Raw genomic sequence first — 15,240 nt, forward strand, 5'->3', positions numbered from 1 at the left:
GGAAGATCCCACATGCCGCGGAGCGGCTGGGCCCGTGAGCCATGGCCGCTGAGCCTGCGCGTCCGGAGCCTGTGCTCCGCAACGGGAGAGGCCACAACAGTGAGAGGCCCGCGTAACAAAAAAAAAAAAAAAAAAAAGATTCCATCAGAGAAAGAGTCACATCTCTCAAATCCCTTGTTTCAGAGGGACTCAGAGAGAAATAGCACTTGACTTAGGAGGGGTTGAGAGTCCCTAAAAATGGGCCTGACTTTGATTTGCAAAAGCAGTGTTGTTTGAAAAGTGTACTGTTGACTACAGGAGGAAACAGCTTGATGTATTTTTCTAACATTCATTTTAAAACATACAACTACATGTTCTCAGTCTGACGTTTGTGTCTGTGTGTTTCAAGTACAAGGCTAAAGGTACTCACCAAAGTGTCAGCCAGGTCTTTCCGGTAGACATATATCCGACCAGATGCTTCAAGGGATTTGGAGATGGCCAAGTCATTTGGCTGAAGTTCATGCTTTTCTGTATTTACAAAAAAGAGTAATTAGAAACCCAAGGACACCCAGTAGGCATTCACAGTACATCTAAAGAGTGAAATTTGCCAAAGAAAAATATTTACAAGTAAATGGGATGTGAAGTAGATTGAATTCAGGTCTGCATACGCTATACAATGATACCAGATAATCAATGCTCATTATCCATAAAGAGGTACCCTCTTGTGATTCATTCTTATAATATTTAGTCATTCTTTACACACAACAGCTTAGGGAAGAAAGTAAAATTCATTCATAATCCCATCACTCTAAAGTAACCATATGATAGTAATACTGGTAACAGTTGAGTATGTTTCCATCTTGATCTTTATGCAAATATGTGTGTGCACACATGTACATATGGTCACAATTATTATTTATATGTTTGCATTAATAATCACTATAGATATATGTATTTGTAATTATTCCTTATGTGGTTTTATATTCCTATTTTAAGTACTTACCCACTTGTCAAAATTATTTATAATGTCATGTCATGTGTAATTGGTTAGATAACTGTCTATTATGCCATCATTTAATCTTTCCTCTGTTGTTGAACATTTAATGGTTTCCAGTTTTTTTTGGTCATAAAAATTAGATAGCGAGAACCATGCTAAATACTAGCAGAGGGACCAGCACATAACAGGGATTTGAGAAATGGGATCTATTATTACAGCAGCTGTATACATATTGCCAAAGTCAACATCTTTGTGCATAAATCTTTGGCTGCTTATAGATGATTTTCTTAAGATAGATTCCCAGTAGTGGAATTCCTAGGTCAAAGCGAAGGAACATTTTTAAAGTTTTTGATACAAGCTGCCAAACTGCTTTCCAATTCTTACACCCACCAACGCTCACCATTCCTTTGAATAAGTTGACTGTTTTGCTAAAATCAAAAGTAGATTCTCGGTTTACTTTGTATTTCTTGACTACTAGTAAAGGTGAATATTTTCATCTATTTTTTTTTTTTTCATCTATTCTACTTCTATTTTATTCCCCTATTGTTCCTGTCTTTTGGCCATTTTTCTACCATAGTTGAACTCTTATATAACACAATAGGCTTCTCATAGAAAAATGTCCTCCCCCCACCTACAAGATGCAGACGGGAATCGACCAAAGTGATACTCAACTTTATTCCACTGTGACATAATCAGCCTCTCCTAAGGTAGCCCTCCAGTTACCCAGCATGGTTGGAAATACAATATGCCACATCTCTTTTTCTAGATAATCAGTTCAAGCGCCAGATTTTGTTTTGAACATTTCTGTTTGATACAGAGTACACAAATGATACTCGAATACATTCTTTATGGCCCAGCATTACAAAGATCAGTAGTATTTGTCAGGTCAGGCTGTTGACGTCGGCAGTAAATGGTCCCACATGGCCGGGCTCTGACGTTCTTCTATCTCCTCCCTCTTTAGCTACAATTTCTTGCAACCCTCTGTGTGCCCATATATACCTTAAATCTGACTTTATAAGAGCCATTCTGCATTTGCTATGGAATTTGCATTCTGCAAATGCCATGGCTTTCAGACAGCAATTTTTCCATTTGCTAAGAAGTGTTTTTCTTACTTTCAGATTTGTCACTACACCATGAACGATGAAAAGTGATAAGATTTTAAGCTCTGAGTAACTGGGTAGGTTTCTGTTACTACATACATATATACCTAACTTGGGTACAAAACAGCTAGAAACCTACTGAAAGCTGTGAGGGTAATAATACCAGTCCTTTTAGAAAAGTCCACAAAACCTACAACATGGCCAATATCTCTAAACTTTTTTTAACAAAAAGAAAATAACTGTAGATCTCACTGTCATTTCATTTTGATGTAGCATTTAAAACATTTATTAAAAATTACGTAACTAGAGCAAGGAATACATTAAGCTCTGTGGGCTTTTTTTCTTCATAAGAACATTATTGCTTGGGGGATATGAAGCTGCAGGCAGAAAGGTTCTTAACAGACAAAACTACTAATTGATGGAAAATGACGGCATATTTCCAAACCTGTGAGATAATTCAAGAGATAAACTGATATTGTTAGTGATGATTAGCTCTGAGTCTATAGACATTAGAACGACAGATGAATCTACTAGAGTGTAAAAATCGTACTTCACAGCCATCAAATAGATATTGGGTAGTAAAAGACCCACTCCTTAATTCCCAGATTCACGTGTGGCCCTGGGCCGACTCTGAGTCAGCCTCCAAGGGGGTGTGGGTCTCAGCTGTGCCACTCGGTTCTCTCAGGGTCCTTCTTTCTCCAGCACCTTCTGTCTGCACGGGGACCCAGTGATTACTTTCGGTTATGGTATTGCCTTGAGAGGCAAATGCTGATTTTGATGAAGCTTAATACTGTTTAGAATCATTTAATATCTTTGGTCACTTAAAATTAATATACAAATATCATATTTATCTGGAATACCTAAAATAGTTTATTAAACATTCAACTACTCCCTGATTAAAATTCACGTAGTCCACAAGTTTCTGAAATTTTTGCTCTTTTTCTTTAGAGAATGTTTTGATGGGAGAGGAATGAGTGCCTCACTTAACTAGGACAGGGGAGCCGGGCTGTATTTGTTTGAATATGTAATCAACTAGCTTGCAGGCCCATTTTACCTGCCTCTGAGTAACAAAGCGAAAGAGGCAATGTTCCATCACATAATGCTTCCGCATCAAGTACAATACATTCTGATCTTCTCCTGACTCTAGAATGATAACAAAGGGTAAACAGGAATGCCCTGTATCTGCTCCCCCCTCGCCGGCCCGCCCCATCCCTGGCTGATTAGTTTACACAGTACTCCCATTTTTCAACTACTGGGACTAAGTCACTTTCTTTGTATTTTTCTCAGGGTTGATGAGATATTAAATAAAGATCGTAAGCCAAAAATGGAGGCCAGTGACACTGAGATCTGACAGGCTCCAGTGAAAATGCAGGGGTCTGTTCAGGTCACACAGATCAATAGTATCAGCTTGTAATCTCCGTGATCTTATTCCAAACAGACAATAAACCATTCTCTGAGGATAAATAAGGCCCAACAGAGGCAAAAACTATAACCAGGGCTCACTCCCCACGTCTGCCTGAAGGAACACTGCCTGTGAGCTTTCGGCTTATTGTACAGTTTTTATTTCCTTCAACAGGGAGTCTTTAAGTATTAAACTGTCAGCCAGCAAAATGACTAGTTCAACGCTGCCTTTCTTTTTTCTTCGGAAAGTAATTTCATCCTTTAGCAATTTCCCAAGTTAATTTAAATATGAAAACAGAAGGCTTATCTAGAGTACAAAATATGTAAAGCTTTATAATATATTTCAAAACACTGGCGCGCCTCTCTGCTCAGTTCCTGGGGAGGAAATTCAGTATCCAACTGTTGTCATGGAAACACCTCTGGTAGGCGGCGGCTTCTTGTTAGAGTGCTCATCCAGCTGCAGACCCAGAAGGGACGCGCTGCACGTCTACTCCATAAAAATGTCAACTCTCTCCTTCTGGAGGCAATCCAGTGAAAGATTAATATTCAAAGACAGAAAATAATTTACCCCCAGAGAATGTGACGGCTACCAGAGCCAGATCCTCTTCCGCATGCTGGATCTTTTCCGCCACAACTCTCAGGATCTCTTGGGCTGTACTGGAAACTTTTGCCTTCACGCTGACATAGGAGTGCTCCGTGATATACACGTGACAGAAAACTGCATGAGGTGAAAGAACTGTGAGTAGACAGAGAACAACTGTGGCCATGAGGTACAGACTTTTCACCCAAATCAAGGCACCCGCCACACTATTCCCTGTAGTACAGAGCAGACACAGCTAGATTTACATATATATGTGTGCACACGGGTGCCTGAGGGCACAGCAATGCGAGCTTGCACACACGTGAGATGGAGACGTGATAAAGCTGCTGAGCAAGGTGGAGTAGTGCTTAAGCATCCCATACTGTAGTGAGAGACCCAGATCATGCAAAAGCGTCTGCTCAGGGTAGAGGCAGCCTGGCCACAACACAGTGGGATCTGTGCAACAGGGACTAGACTTCGGAGTCCCTTCTTTGAGGGTTACTGTGATCTCCCAAAGCGGTCTATTAAAGCGTCTAATTCAAACATTTTTGTTTTACACTTCACCTCTGGACAGGCACAGTGGCTCAGTAAAGACCACCACATTTTGTTATTTGAATTCTCATAAGCTTATCTAAAAAATCTGTCACTTGCTATGGTTTTTGGCTTCAGCCTTCCTGCTCATATAAGAATGAACCTCTGCGTGCTGTCCCTCCACCAACATCAAGGTGGTAGTGAGTTTAGTTTTCAAATGGAGGTCAAATTTCCAGCCTTTTTAATTTCCTTTTTCTTGTCTGTGGTACTAATCATTATTACTAGGACATTATCACTATCAGGGTGAATGGGCCCTGGAAAAAATGTTTCTTTATGATTTAATAGCAGAAACTGTAGCAATGGAAATAACTGACACATTTGTCTCTTGTATCAGCCATTCTGAATGTGTAAAACACCAGCTTCTTTACTAAAGACAGAAGGACAATAATATACTTATTCTTCTCTTCTAGATTGCAAAAAAAAAAAAAAAAAAAAAAAAATGGGGAGTGCAGGTCCTAGAGAAATTTCATATGCAATTTAAATGGCACCACAAAAATAAACCCAGGAACGTTTGCACAGAAATGCAAATGAAGCAAAAGACAAACTATGGGTTTACTAGTACAAACCACAAAGTAAACATGCCACCAAGAGGCACTGACAGTATTTTGTTTTGGGTTTGGTTGGGTGTGTCACTAAAACCACAGCATCTAACAAATAGCTGTTTTATGTGTTGTCAACAGACTTGTGAGAGACAAAAGGTTTTTTTCCTTCCACAAAAAGACGGAATTTTGGAGCAAGGCAAAGCTGCAGTCTACAAACTACTAAACGTGAGGAAAGTTTACAGCCTGCTCAGTAAGATGATGAACAAAAAGAGGAGCGGGGAGGTCTTGAAATACTGAGACTCTTTGAAACTCAGCTTGGAAAATTATACAATTAATTGTAAGACAAATGGGGAAGGAAGGTTAGCAACTGAGAGATGAGGAGGTCAGGTCATTCCATTTGTTCCTCCACTTGGTACAGGTGACACTTATGACCCAACGAGTGCCATCATGTTTGGTTATACACAAACAATGGAACAGAAGAGGTATCCTGTGACATTTTGTTGTTTAAACATTCAATAAGTTGAATAAATATTCAACGTCCACACTTAAAATTTCAGCGCTGTCGGGAAAGGCGAATTAAAAGAGAAAGTCTCCAAGTCACAATAGCATGAACATTTGAATTGCTGTGTTCCCCAGCTCTGCCCTTGACTCAACATTTATCTAAACAGGAGGAAACCATTTCCAGTTCCGTTATAAAACAGTAATGTAGAAAAGCACGCCAGGGGCTTCTCCAGTGGACCAGTGGTTAAGAATCCGCCTGCCAATGCAGGGGACATGGGCTCCATCCTTGGTCCGGGAAGATCCCACATGCCGCGGGGCAACTAAGCCCATGCGCCACAACTACTGAGCCTGTGCTCTAGAGCCCGCGAGCCGCAACTACTGAGCCTGCGTGCTGCAACTACTGAAGCCCGTGCGCCTAGAGCCCGTGCTCCACAACGAGAAAAGCCACCGCAATGAGAAGCCCGCACATCACAACAAAGCGTAGCCCCCGCTTGCCGCAACTAGAGAAAAGCCTGTGGGCAGCAACGAAGACCCAACACAGTGAGAAATAAATAAATAACTTAATTAATTAGATTAAAAAAAAAAAAAAGCAGCACATCAGCACCTTCAGAGTGCTACAAAGGTGTCTCCCCTGCACTGATGGAGCAGTCCTCTTCAGGGTGGGTCACGAACCCTTTTGCCAGCAGCACTGACTGAGGACACACTGGACGTGTGGCACTGCCCAGCAGAGGCTTGCCTTGGAGGAGTTTTGACTGCACATCCTTCCTTTCATTATTTTCTACAAGATTTTCTTCTCTAAACCTCAGGGATTGACTCAGCCAAAGCCCTGCACGGTGGCTTTAGTGGACTTTCCAGTGAGTCACAGGCGATGGGCTGACAGCAGGGGAGAAGGCAGCCAAAGGGAAAGGTTACCTTTCCAGTCCATTTTGCACATCTCCCCAAGAACGCAGGGGGCTCTTTGCAGTCTCCTTTCCTTACCTGGGACAGTACTCTGTGATAAAGAAAACTGTAACGCCCACAGCAAGAGAAGAACAACTATCACTGTGGATGCTAACACGCTTGTCTTAGGGGTGTGGCAGCTAGAAGGGGTTAAAGGCAGGCTGATGTGTTAAAGTTGGAGAATGATGGTGATTAGCTGCTACTCCACCTGCCCCAGACCCTTGTTCAAACCATACTCACTTTCCTCTGTTTCCGTCACAGTTCCTCTATGCTGGAGCCAGTTCTCCTTAAGACTGAATTGGTGGAAAAGGGCTTTATTCTGCAAGAAGGGAGAACAAGAACAATGAACGAATGTATTGCTGCCCTTTGGAAAACCAGAGCTGTTTGCAACATGTTCCAAAAGAGTGTGCCAATTTTTTTTTTAATATGAAATCCACCCATCTAATCTTAGATGAATAAACTGGGAGCTGCCTCACTTAATGCATGTGGAGGTGGAGAGTCTGAGCAACATGATAGACCTTGGCCAAGGGAAAAAGCCCCCAAAATGATTCTCTGCAACATGCCGGAGAATATGGGTGTGATTTTTAACCCTGGCTACTACAAACATCCATAGCTACTTCTCCTGAGAAAGGCATGGTTCCCCCACCCCCACAGCAGCCCTGCTTTTGGATAAAGCCACGTCGAGATAGTTTCATGCTTCTGCTGTAGTGCAATGACTTGCTTAAGAGAAACAGGTACGTGATTCATTATGATTATCCGTCACCTGATATATCAGCTCCTACAAAACTTGTACCTGACATCTCATTTAGCCTTTCCCCCCAAGATGAAGAGGAAACACATTCATTCTGGCTACCATCCCTCTTTCTGTTGGGTTGAAGGGTTCCAACCTTCTTACAAGACTTCCTTACTCTTGCAGGCAAGAGTCTTGCATAGACGGTTTTCTATCTTTACATCAATGAGTAAAAATCAAATTTATATCATTCTGGGGACGTTGGGGAAACTCTGAGACTCCAAAACGCACCACAAAAATTCAGAATGTCATCAAGTCTAGGGCACCTGGCTGAAACTGAATCTGCATAAGCACAGGGAAAGCTAAGTGAGGTAGGAGCGGGGAGGCAAGGTGTAGCCCCCGGCTCCCCACCTGGCCCTCCTCTGCTAGAGGCAGCGTTCATTAATTATGAAGAAATATCAAGTGGGCCAAGGCCAGGCCTCCAAACCAGATCACCCTGTTTCAGACAGAAGGGGCTGCCTTACCTTCCTCTGTGGTGAATATTCATCTACAGTGCTGAAAGGAAAAGGACAAGACATCAGTCTTTGTCTCAAACCCAGAATAGTGTAATAATGTAGTGATTGTCACAGAGACTCCTTTTCAGGCAGCGGGCAGAGGTTTTTGCTTTTCAAAAATATAAAACACACAGTGTTCATTAGTTTACTGTGCATAACACACTTGACATTGGGCTCTGGATTTCCAGTGAACCAGGAAGAAAAGAAGCTATTTATTCAACAGGTATATTTTGCTTTCTACCCATAGAAACTGAGCATTGAGGAAATAACTGGATTTATTTCCAGAGAAACTCTAAATTTTCTCATATTTGGCTAGATTTTAGGTGAAATTATTGTTCTTTAGATAGCTAAATAAGTCAGCCAAGACAGATCTTTTCTAGGATGTTTCTATGTGTGGTGGAACTGGGGGATCTTCTGCAGGTCCCCAGCTCAAATCTTATTCCAGAATCTGGAGATATTTCATCACCTTGTACCAAAGACGCAAGAATCATGTCTTAGACAATTTTCTTACTTAAATCTTTTATTTCCCAGTTTTATGTAAGTTTTTAAATGGAATGTATTAAATTCCATTAATTTATTTAATGCATTTAAATGTGTACTAAACCAGAATTAAATTTTCCCAACTGTAAGAAGGCCTGCCTTACAGCATAGATCAACTTCCATGCAGGGGATTATTCTGATGTAAAAGTTTCTTTCTCTTTTTTTTTTTGCTTCATTTGTTCGTTCATATTTTCATACTAGTCTTAGGCTACCGAAATTTATTACAGTGTAGACTGCGATAAAAGAAGACAACCAAAATTCACAACATTCATTTCTAACACCCTGTACCTCATTTCTGAATTTCTAAATGTGTGATTTTCCTGATTGGGACTAAGGTTTATACATAATTTGTTTGCACCCTAAAATTCTTTATATAGCCTTTACTAAACAGGATCTCCCTTTACTAAAATTAAGTCAGGCTTTAAATCTCAAATCGATAATCTGAAAGGCCTGAATTAACATTTTCTACGAGAAGTGCATTTGTGACTGCTGAAATCTTAATAGAAGTTTTTCACAACTTGACAACAGATGTGTTTTATGTTTAAAACGTAGAAACTACATTGTAAATCAGAGAACAATTTTTCCCTTCAGATTAACTTTGCAGCTACATCTGAAAACTGAACAGTGACTTGATGTTTTCATTTACCAAAATTAATAAGAAGAGTTAGTGGTAAATCAGAGTAAAGTTAGGTATTAGCAACATGAAAGACACCTCAGTGATACACCTTGGATATGACAAAAGTCATGGAATAAATGCTTTCCTTTAAGTTTTCTGAACTGATAAAGAAACTTCAGGGAAGCCATAAAATTGAACTTTAAAAATGCACCATGACTTGCTGGGACCGATTTATGAAACTTTTCTCCTATTCATTCGAGATAGCTATGAGCTCCCCCAAATGACAAGTTAAATATTTACACTTTTAAAACTAAATAATAATTTATTAGATAATTGTTCTTATGTACCCAGAGTGTCATGGCTCAGTTTGTTTCTACCATACCAAACAAGGTTAAAAAAAAAAATAGCCAATAAGTTTGATTTAATGTTCATTCATCTTGAGATATAAAAACAAATATTTACTACCAGAAAACCTAAGGAATCAAGATAAATCTCAGATTCAAAATGTTCAAAATGATATATATGAGACACCCCCAATTCTATCACATGTTGTGCTGCTTTCTTTTACTAACTGTGATGAGGAAAATTACTTACTGACGACGGTGCATTCCAAGTATCTTTTGAAATTCTTTCAGTTCTTTTTCAAGTATTGGGTATTCATATACATCATCCAGTACGTTTCTGTATATGGTCTGGGGGAAAAAGAAAATTTCAGCTTAATTGGTTTGACGCCTATTTTGTAAGGATTAAGATTCATAGAGTGGTTAACCTGCTCAGAGAAATAAGTGGAATCCAGAACAATGCTGGGGGTTAAACCAGGTACCAATGCGATCCTGAGTGGGATTCCACCTCCTAGCCCCTCGCTCAACTGGTGTGGCTCTGTGGAAGCTTTTACAGGCTATAGGTAGGGAATGGTGGAAACTTAAGAGATCTCTGGCTGGCTACTCAAAATTTCCATGCCTGTTCTAAATTTTTAGAAATAATATCCACATAACCATTTGGGAGTGAAAAAATCCATTGAATTAAACTACCCAGTTTTTTGTGTTTTTTTGGGGGTGTGCGGGCCTCTCACTGTTGTGGCCTCTCCCGTTGCGGAGCACAGGCTCTGGACGCGCAGGCTCAGTGGCCACGGCTCACGGGCCCAGCCGCTCCGCGGCATGTGGGATCTTCCCGGACCGGGGCACGAACCCGTGTCCCCTGCATCAGCAGGCGGACTCTCAACAACTCTGCCACCAGGGAAGCCCTACCCAGTTGTTTTGAAAATAACATTAGTTTAGTCAGAGACTTGATTTAAACCAGTTTTTAACTGGATGTCTAAGTGATATCTGAATTTTGAAATCAAAGTGATTTCCTTCATGAAAGGCAAAATCAGTTTAGATACTTGCCTATTCTGAAATAGAACTCTTCCCTGCTCAAATTCCACTGTACCCCTTCTCTGTGTTAACTTGCACAGCTATTATGGTTTTGGTGGCCAAAAGAATCCAACTGTTTACAAACCATCTCCAGAGAGTCAACGGTATTGAAAAGATACTGCAGCCTACTAATGATTAGACACATATACCAGCTTATCCAATTTCAAATATAATCTAGGTTAGTATCTATTTTATAGGTTATTATTGCTCTAATGTCTCAAAATATACCAGGTCCTGAAAAGGTTTTATAATGTATACATTGTCACTATAGGTCTTAAATGATAAATGTTTTATCCCATTATTGTAGATATGGGAATTGTTAGTTTAAAGTTATAATACATTTCAACATATTAAACAGTATCAAGTTTTAAAGTATCTTTTATTTTACGTTCCTTAATTATTTCATTTGCAGTCAAAATTCCCATGACTTATATAAAATAAATAACCTTAAATGAGTGACTATAAAACTCGCCTTCTTCTATGTAAGGAATATCAGGCTTCAGAGGTCAAAACAAATTAAAACTCTGAATCATAACTTCAATATTACAAACAAGTTAGATGACTGTAACCTACGAATGAGATTTTTGTTTTTGTTTTTGTTTTTGTTTTTGTTTTTTTGCAGTACGCGGGCCTCTCACTGTTGTGGCCTCTCCCGTTGCGGAGCACAGGCTCCGGACGCGCAGGCTCAGCGGCCATGGCTCACGGGCCCAGCCGCGCCGCGGCATGTGGGATCTTCCCGGACCGGGGCACGAACCCGTGTCCCCTGCATCGGCAGGCTGACTCTCAACCACTGCACCACCAGGGAAGCCCACGAATGAGATTTTTGAAATGAGTCATTTGGCATAAAAGAATTACTCAATAACTGGATGTTTTACATTACCTTTAAAAACATTTTTGAATGTTCATCTTCATGTAACCAGTCTTTGTACAGAGCAATCCACTGGGAAACAAGATGCAAGACCTTCCGTTTCCGACAAGGAACATCTGAATTTTCTTCTTTGCCTTGATACTTCTTAGCAGAATAGGTGCAAATGGTTAAGGAAATTACATTGTTGCAAGTAAAAAATGTGAAGAGATCCGTTTATTCTTGCTTTCACAAACTATGCTAAAGCACATTTTCCAAAAAATCTACAAGTACCTGAATATGCAGGAAGAAAAGAATATGTGTAGGGAGAGTAAAAGGTGTGCACTGAAGAGGGTAAGCCCAGGAAAACGATTTACATAACATGGTGGCAGGCTGTGAGGATAAAGACTGGACGACAGAACTGACAGCTGCTGACATAGCTCCACAGGCAGCATGGGTTAATGCCACCTCCAAGAGACCCTAGGTGGCCCATTAATCACAAGAGATTAAGGGGCTCCAAGAGATCTGGCCTCACTACATAGGTGGACACTGTTTCCATAAAAGTTAGATCAGAACTAGGCCAGATATACTTTGATCATCAGAAATTCACATTCTAAAGTAGCCGCAAATGAGCACAGATTTCTGTATCATAATTTGTGATATGATTCAAACGCTCACCCTAGGAATTTATGTGAAAAAAAAAAAAAGAAATGGATAAGTGTGCAAATGTAAGTAAAAAAGGGCTGCTAATTTTCATTTTCACTGGAATAAAAAAATTATTAAATAGGAATAACCTAAATGCTTCAACCATTGAGGACAGTTAAATAAATTACTGCATATCCATTTAAAGGGCTTTTCTATAGCCATAAAACTGATGGTCCAGCACTATATTTACTGACACAAGACATGCACAGTATACTGCTAAGTAGGAAAGCAAGTAAGAAAAGTATACGTTAGGATCACCCATTTCTATTAACTATGCTTATTTATATATTCATTACCTGGAAAGATATATACTGATAGTTAACAGTGGCTTCTTAAGGTAATGAGATTTCAGAGAACATGAATTATTTTTATTATACTTATAAGCATTTCCCAATTTGTATACAATGACTATGTATTAACTATGCTGTTAAAATTATATAAAAGTAACAACCTCAAAGGCAACATGCTTAAAGCCTTAGGAATGAGACAGAAGCTTGGCGCTTTCCAAAATAACCTAGCATTTTTGCCCCCCAAATTATCATTCTGAGTATCTTGGACACACTGAAAAGTTAACTAGAAATAGCAAATGCTATGATACCAAACACAGGTAGGTTTTGGGGTTACTGGACAGGATTCTATATTCTTTAATGCTGATATATAATTGCAAAATAGGAATCAATTCTGTATCAGGCTTTGTAACTATTTTAAAACATGATGCAGTCACTGTCTCCCCAACCTGCAAAAGGACATCAAGGACTGAACGGATAAAAAAGATGTGGTACGTATATATACAATGGAATACTACTATACATATACATATACATATACATATACATATACATATATATATATATATATATATATGTATAAAACTGAATCACTTTGCTGTACAGCAGAAATTAATACAACATTGTAAATCAAATATACTTCAATAAAAAAATAAAATAGAGGAGAAAAGTAATAACTAACCCTGAACATTTTAGGATGGCTATATCTGGAGAAAAAATACTTATAATCCTTGTTATGTCACCATGAAATTAAAGCAACTAACTCAGGAAAAAAAAAAGTACATCAAGGACATCCGATTTCTCTGATTTCTACCTGTGAAACAAACTCAAACACAAAAAGAATCTATTAAAGTATCTATTTCTTCTAGTTTTTCTCTTGAAAGGCATAATATAAAGATTTATCTTACATTATTTCCACTTATGCAAATGTTGTTTTCCTCTTTTCCTCTAACTATTATGGCTTGACTAATGATAAAGAAAAAACTCTTCCTTAAACATTGTGAGGCAAGACACTCGTTCGGAAACTTTGAGTGCCTTTCCTTGGCATGGCTTTCCAGCCTTTGATCTGTTGCATCTCTTCTAGTTAGTGTATGCAATCCTAAAGCCTCCTTAACTGGTCATCAACCTTCTAATCACATCCATCACCCTAAGAGAGCATGCCCTGACAAAGCTCTGAAATGATGACAGTTGATTACGGGGATAAGACCTGCCAAGTGGGGAATCCTTGTCTCCCCCGGGATATTTGCCCAGAAACACACTAACACATACGTATGTTTTCCCATCACATGGTCTGGCACTAACTGACTGACTGTCTTCTAAGTTCAGTTATTACCAATCCACGCAACCTCTTGACTCTGGTGTTTACCCAGCAGGCCAAATTCATCTCCAGATTCTAAAGTCTTGAGACGTAGGTTTGAAGAAAACTTAATATCGACAGCACAATTTACCCACGACATAGAATGTGAAAACAGCAGCTCTGCATTCATTTCCAGTTCCCCCTGCCTAGTCTGTTTCATTTCATCTTTCACCTTGGCTATCATGACATGAATATTTAACACAGCCACACTCTACCGAGGGGTTGAGTAAATGAAGAAAGGCAGTTAATTCCTAATGCGAGACATCTGTCTGAGAGGAAGCCGACACAGCATCCTGAAGTTAATGAAGGATATTGCCTCAACAGCGCCTGGCACAAGTCGTCAGTTGTCATGAAGACTGTGTACGTGAGAAGGAAGTCATCAAGGAGGGTCTCTGCAAAGAAAGGAAAATAAATACAAGGTGAGCAAATCAGTGATAAGAGGGGCAGCTGCTTAGCCAGGCCCTGGAACAGTGTGCACAGAAGAAATATGACAAATGGTGGTGGCAGTGGGAGGGGTGAGGTTAGGGGAATTTTAGCCACAAAATACATTATTTAGTAAAGTTATTTTTTAAAACTCTTTATATAGAACGCCTCAAGCAATGAGATTTTTTTTTTTTATTACAAGACTCTCTAAACATACAATTTTGTCACCTTTTTTTCCTTCCCTAAAACATCATCTATATTTTTGGGTATAGACATTATGGAAAACCAATGCATAAAAAAAGTGCTTTTAAAAATAAATTTTATAAGATTTCCGAAGTAGGCACTCCAGACCTACAGGGAATGACGTTTATATGTTCTAATAAATAAAGGCTTTCTAAAGCCATTTACCTAAGTCTAGGACAAGAACAATGGATAATAAAACCCAGAGGACACATGTCAGGTTCCAAGGCCATTCACCTGTATCTCTCAAAAGCATCTGTAAGGGCTTCCCTGGTGGCACAGTGGTTGAGAATCTGCCTGCCAATGCAGGGGCCACGGGTTCGAGCCCTGGTCTGGGAAGATCCCACATGCCGCGGAGCAACTAGGCCCGTGAGGCACAACTACTGAGCCTGCGCATCTGGAGCCTGTGCTCCGCAACAAGAGAGGCCGTGATAGTGAGAGGCCCACGCACCGTGATGAAGAGTGGCCCCCACTTGCCACAACTAGAGAAAGCCCTCGCACAGAAACGAAGACCCAACACAGCCAAAAACAAATAAATAATTAAGACCACATATTAAAAAATAAATAAATAAAATCTTTAAAAAAAAGCATCTGTAAGAAGTTGGGAAAGTGGTGAGTGATTTTCTTACTGTTGTGAAGAGAGGCAGAACTAAGTCCAGTTAAAAATGGAAAGAGAGGGCTTCCCTGGTGGCGCAGTGGTTGGGAGTCCGCCTGCCGATAATAGGGGACGCGGGTTCGTGCCCCGGTCTGGGAGGATCCCACATGCCACGGAGCGGCTGGGCCCGTGAGCCATGGCCGCTGAGCCTGCGCCTCCGGAGCCTGTGCTCCGCCACGGGAGAGGCCACAGCGGTGAGAGGCCCGCGTACCGCAAAAAAAAAAAAAAAAAAAAAAAAAAAAAAAAA

The 15,240-nt window shown here is 40.1% G+C and overlaps 1 protein-coding gene across 1 annotated transcript in view; it reads right to left on the minus strand.

Annotated features, from left to right (window-relative positions):
• The window catches only part of RAPGEF5 (Rap guanine nucleotide exchange factor 5), a 172,589-nt gene that overhangs the window by 30,335 nt on the left and 127,014 nt on the right, over positions 1–15,240 (minus strand). The window contains exons 9-15 of the mRNA XM_007447441.1: positions 13,989–14,067; positions 11,363–11,507; positions 9,665–9,762; positions 7,885–7,915; positions 6,871–6,949; positions 4,046–4,195; positions 410–507 (exon numbers count right to left, since the gene is read on the minus strand). Of these exons, the coding sequence (XP_007447503.1) occupies positions 410–507; positions 4,046–4,195; positions 6,871–6,949; positions 7,885–7,915; positions 9,665–9,762; positions 11,363–11,507; positions 13,989–14,067 (680 nt within the window). The remainder of the gene's footprint in view (positions 1–409; positions 508–4,045; positions 4,196–6,870; positions 6,950–7,884; positions 7,916–9,664; positions 9,763–11,362; positions 11,508–13,988; positions 14,068–15,240) is intronic.

The sequence above is a fragment of the Lipotes vexillifer genome, unplaced genomic scaffold (assembly GCF_000442215.2).
Source record: "Lipotes vexillifer unplaced genomic scaffold, Lipotes_vexillifer_v1.1 scaffold474, whole genome shotgun sequence".
NCBI lineage: Eukaryota > Metazoa > Chordata > Mammalia > Artiodactyla > Lipotidae > Lipotes > Lipotes vexillifer.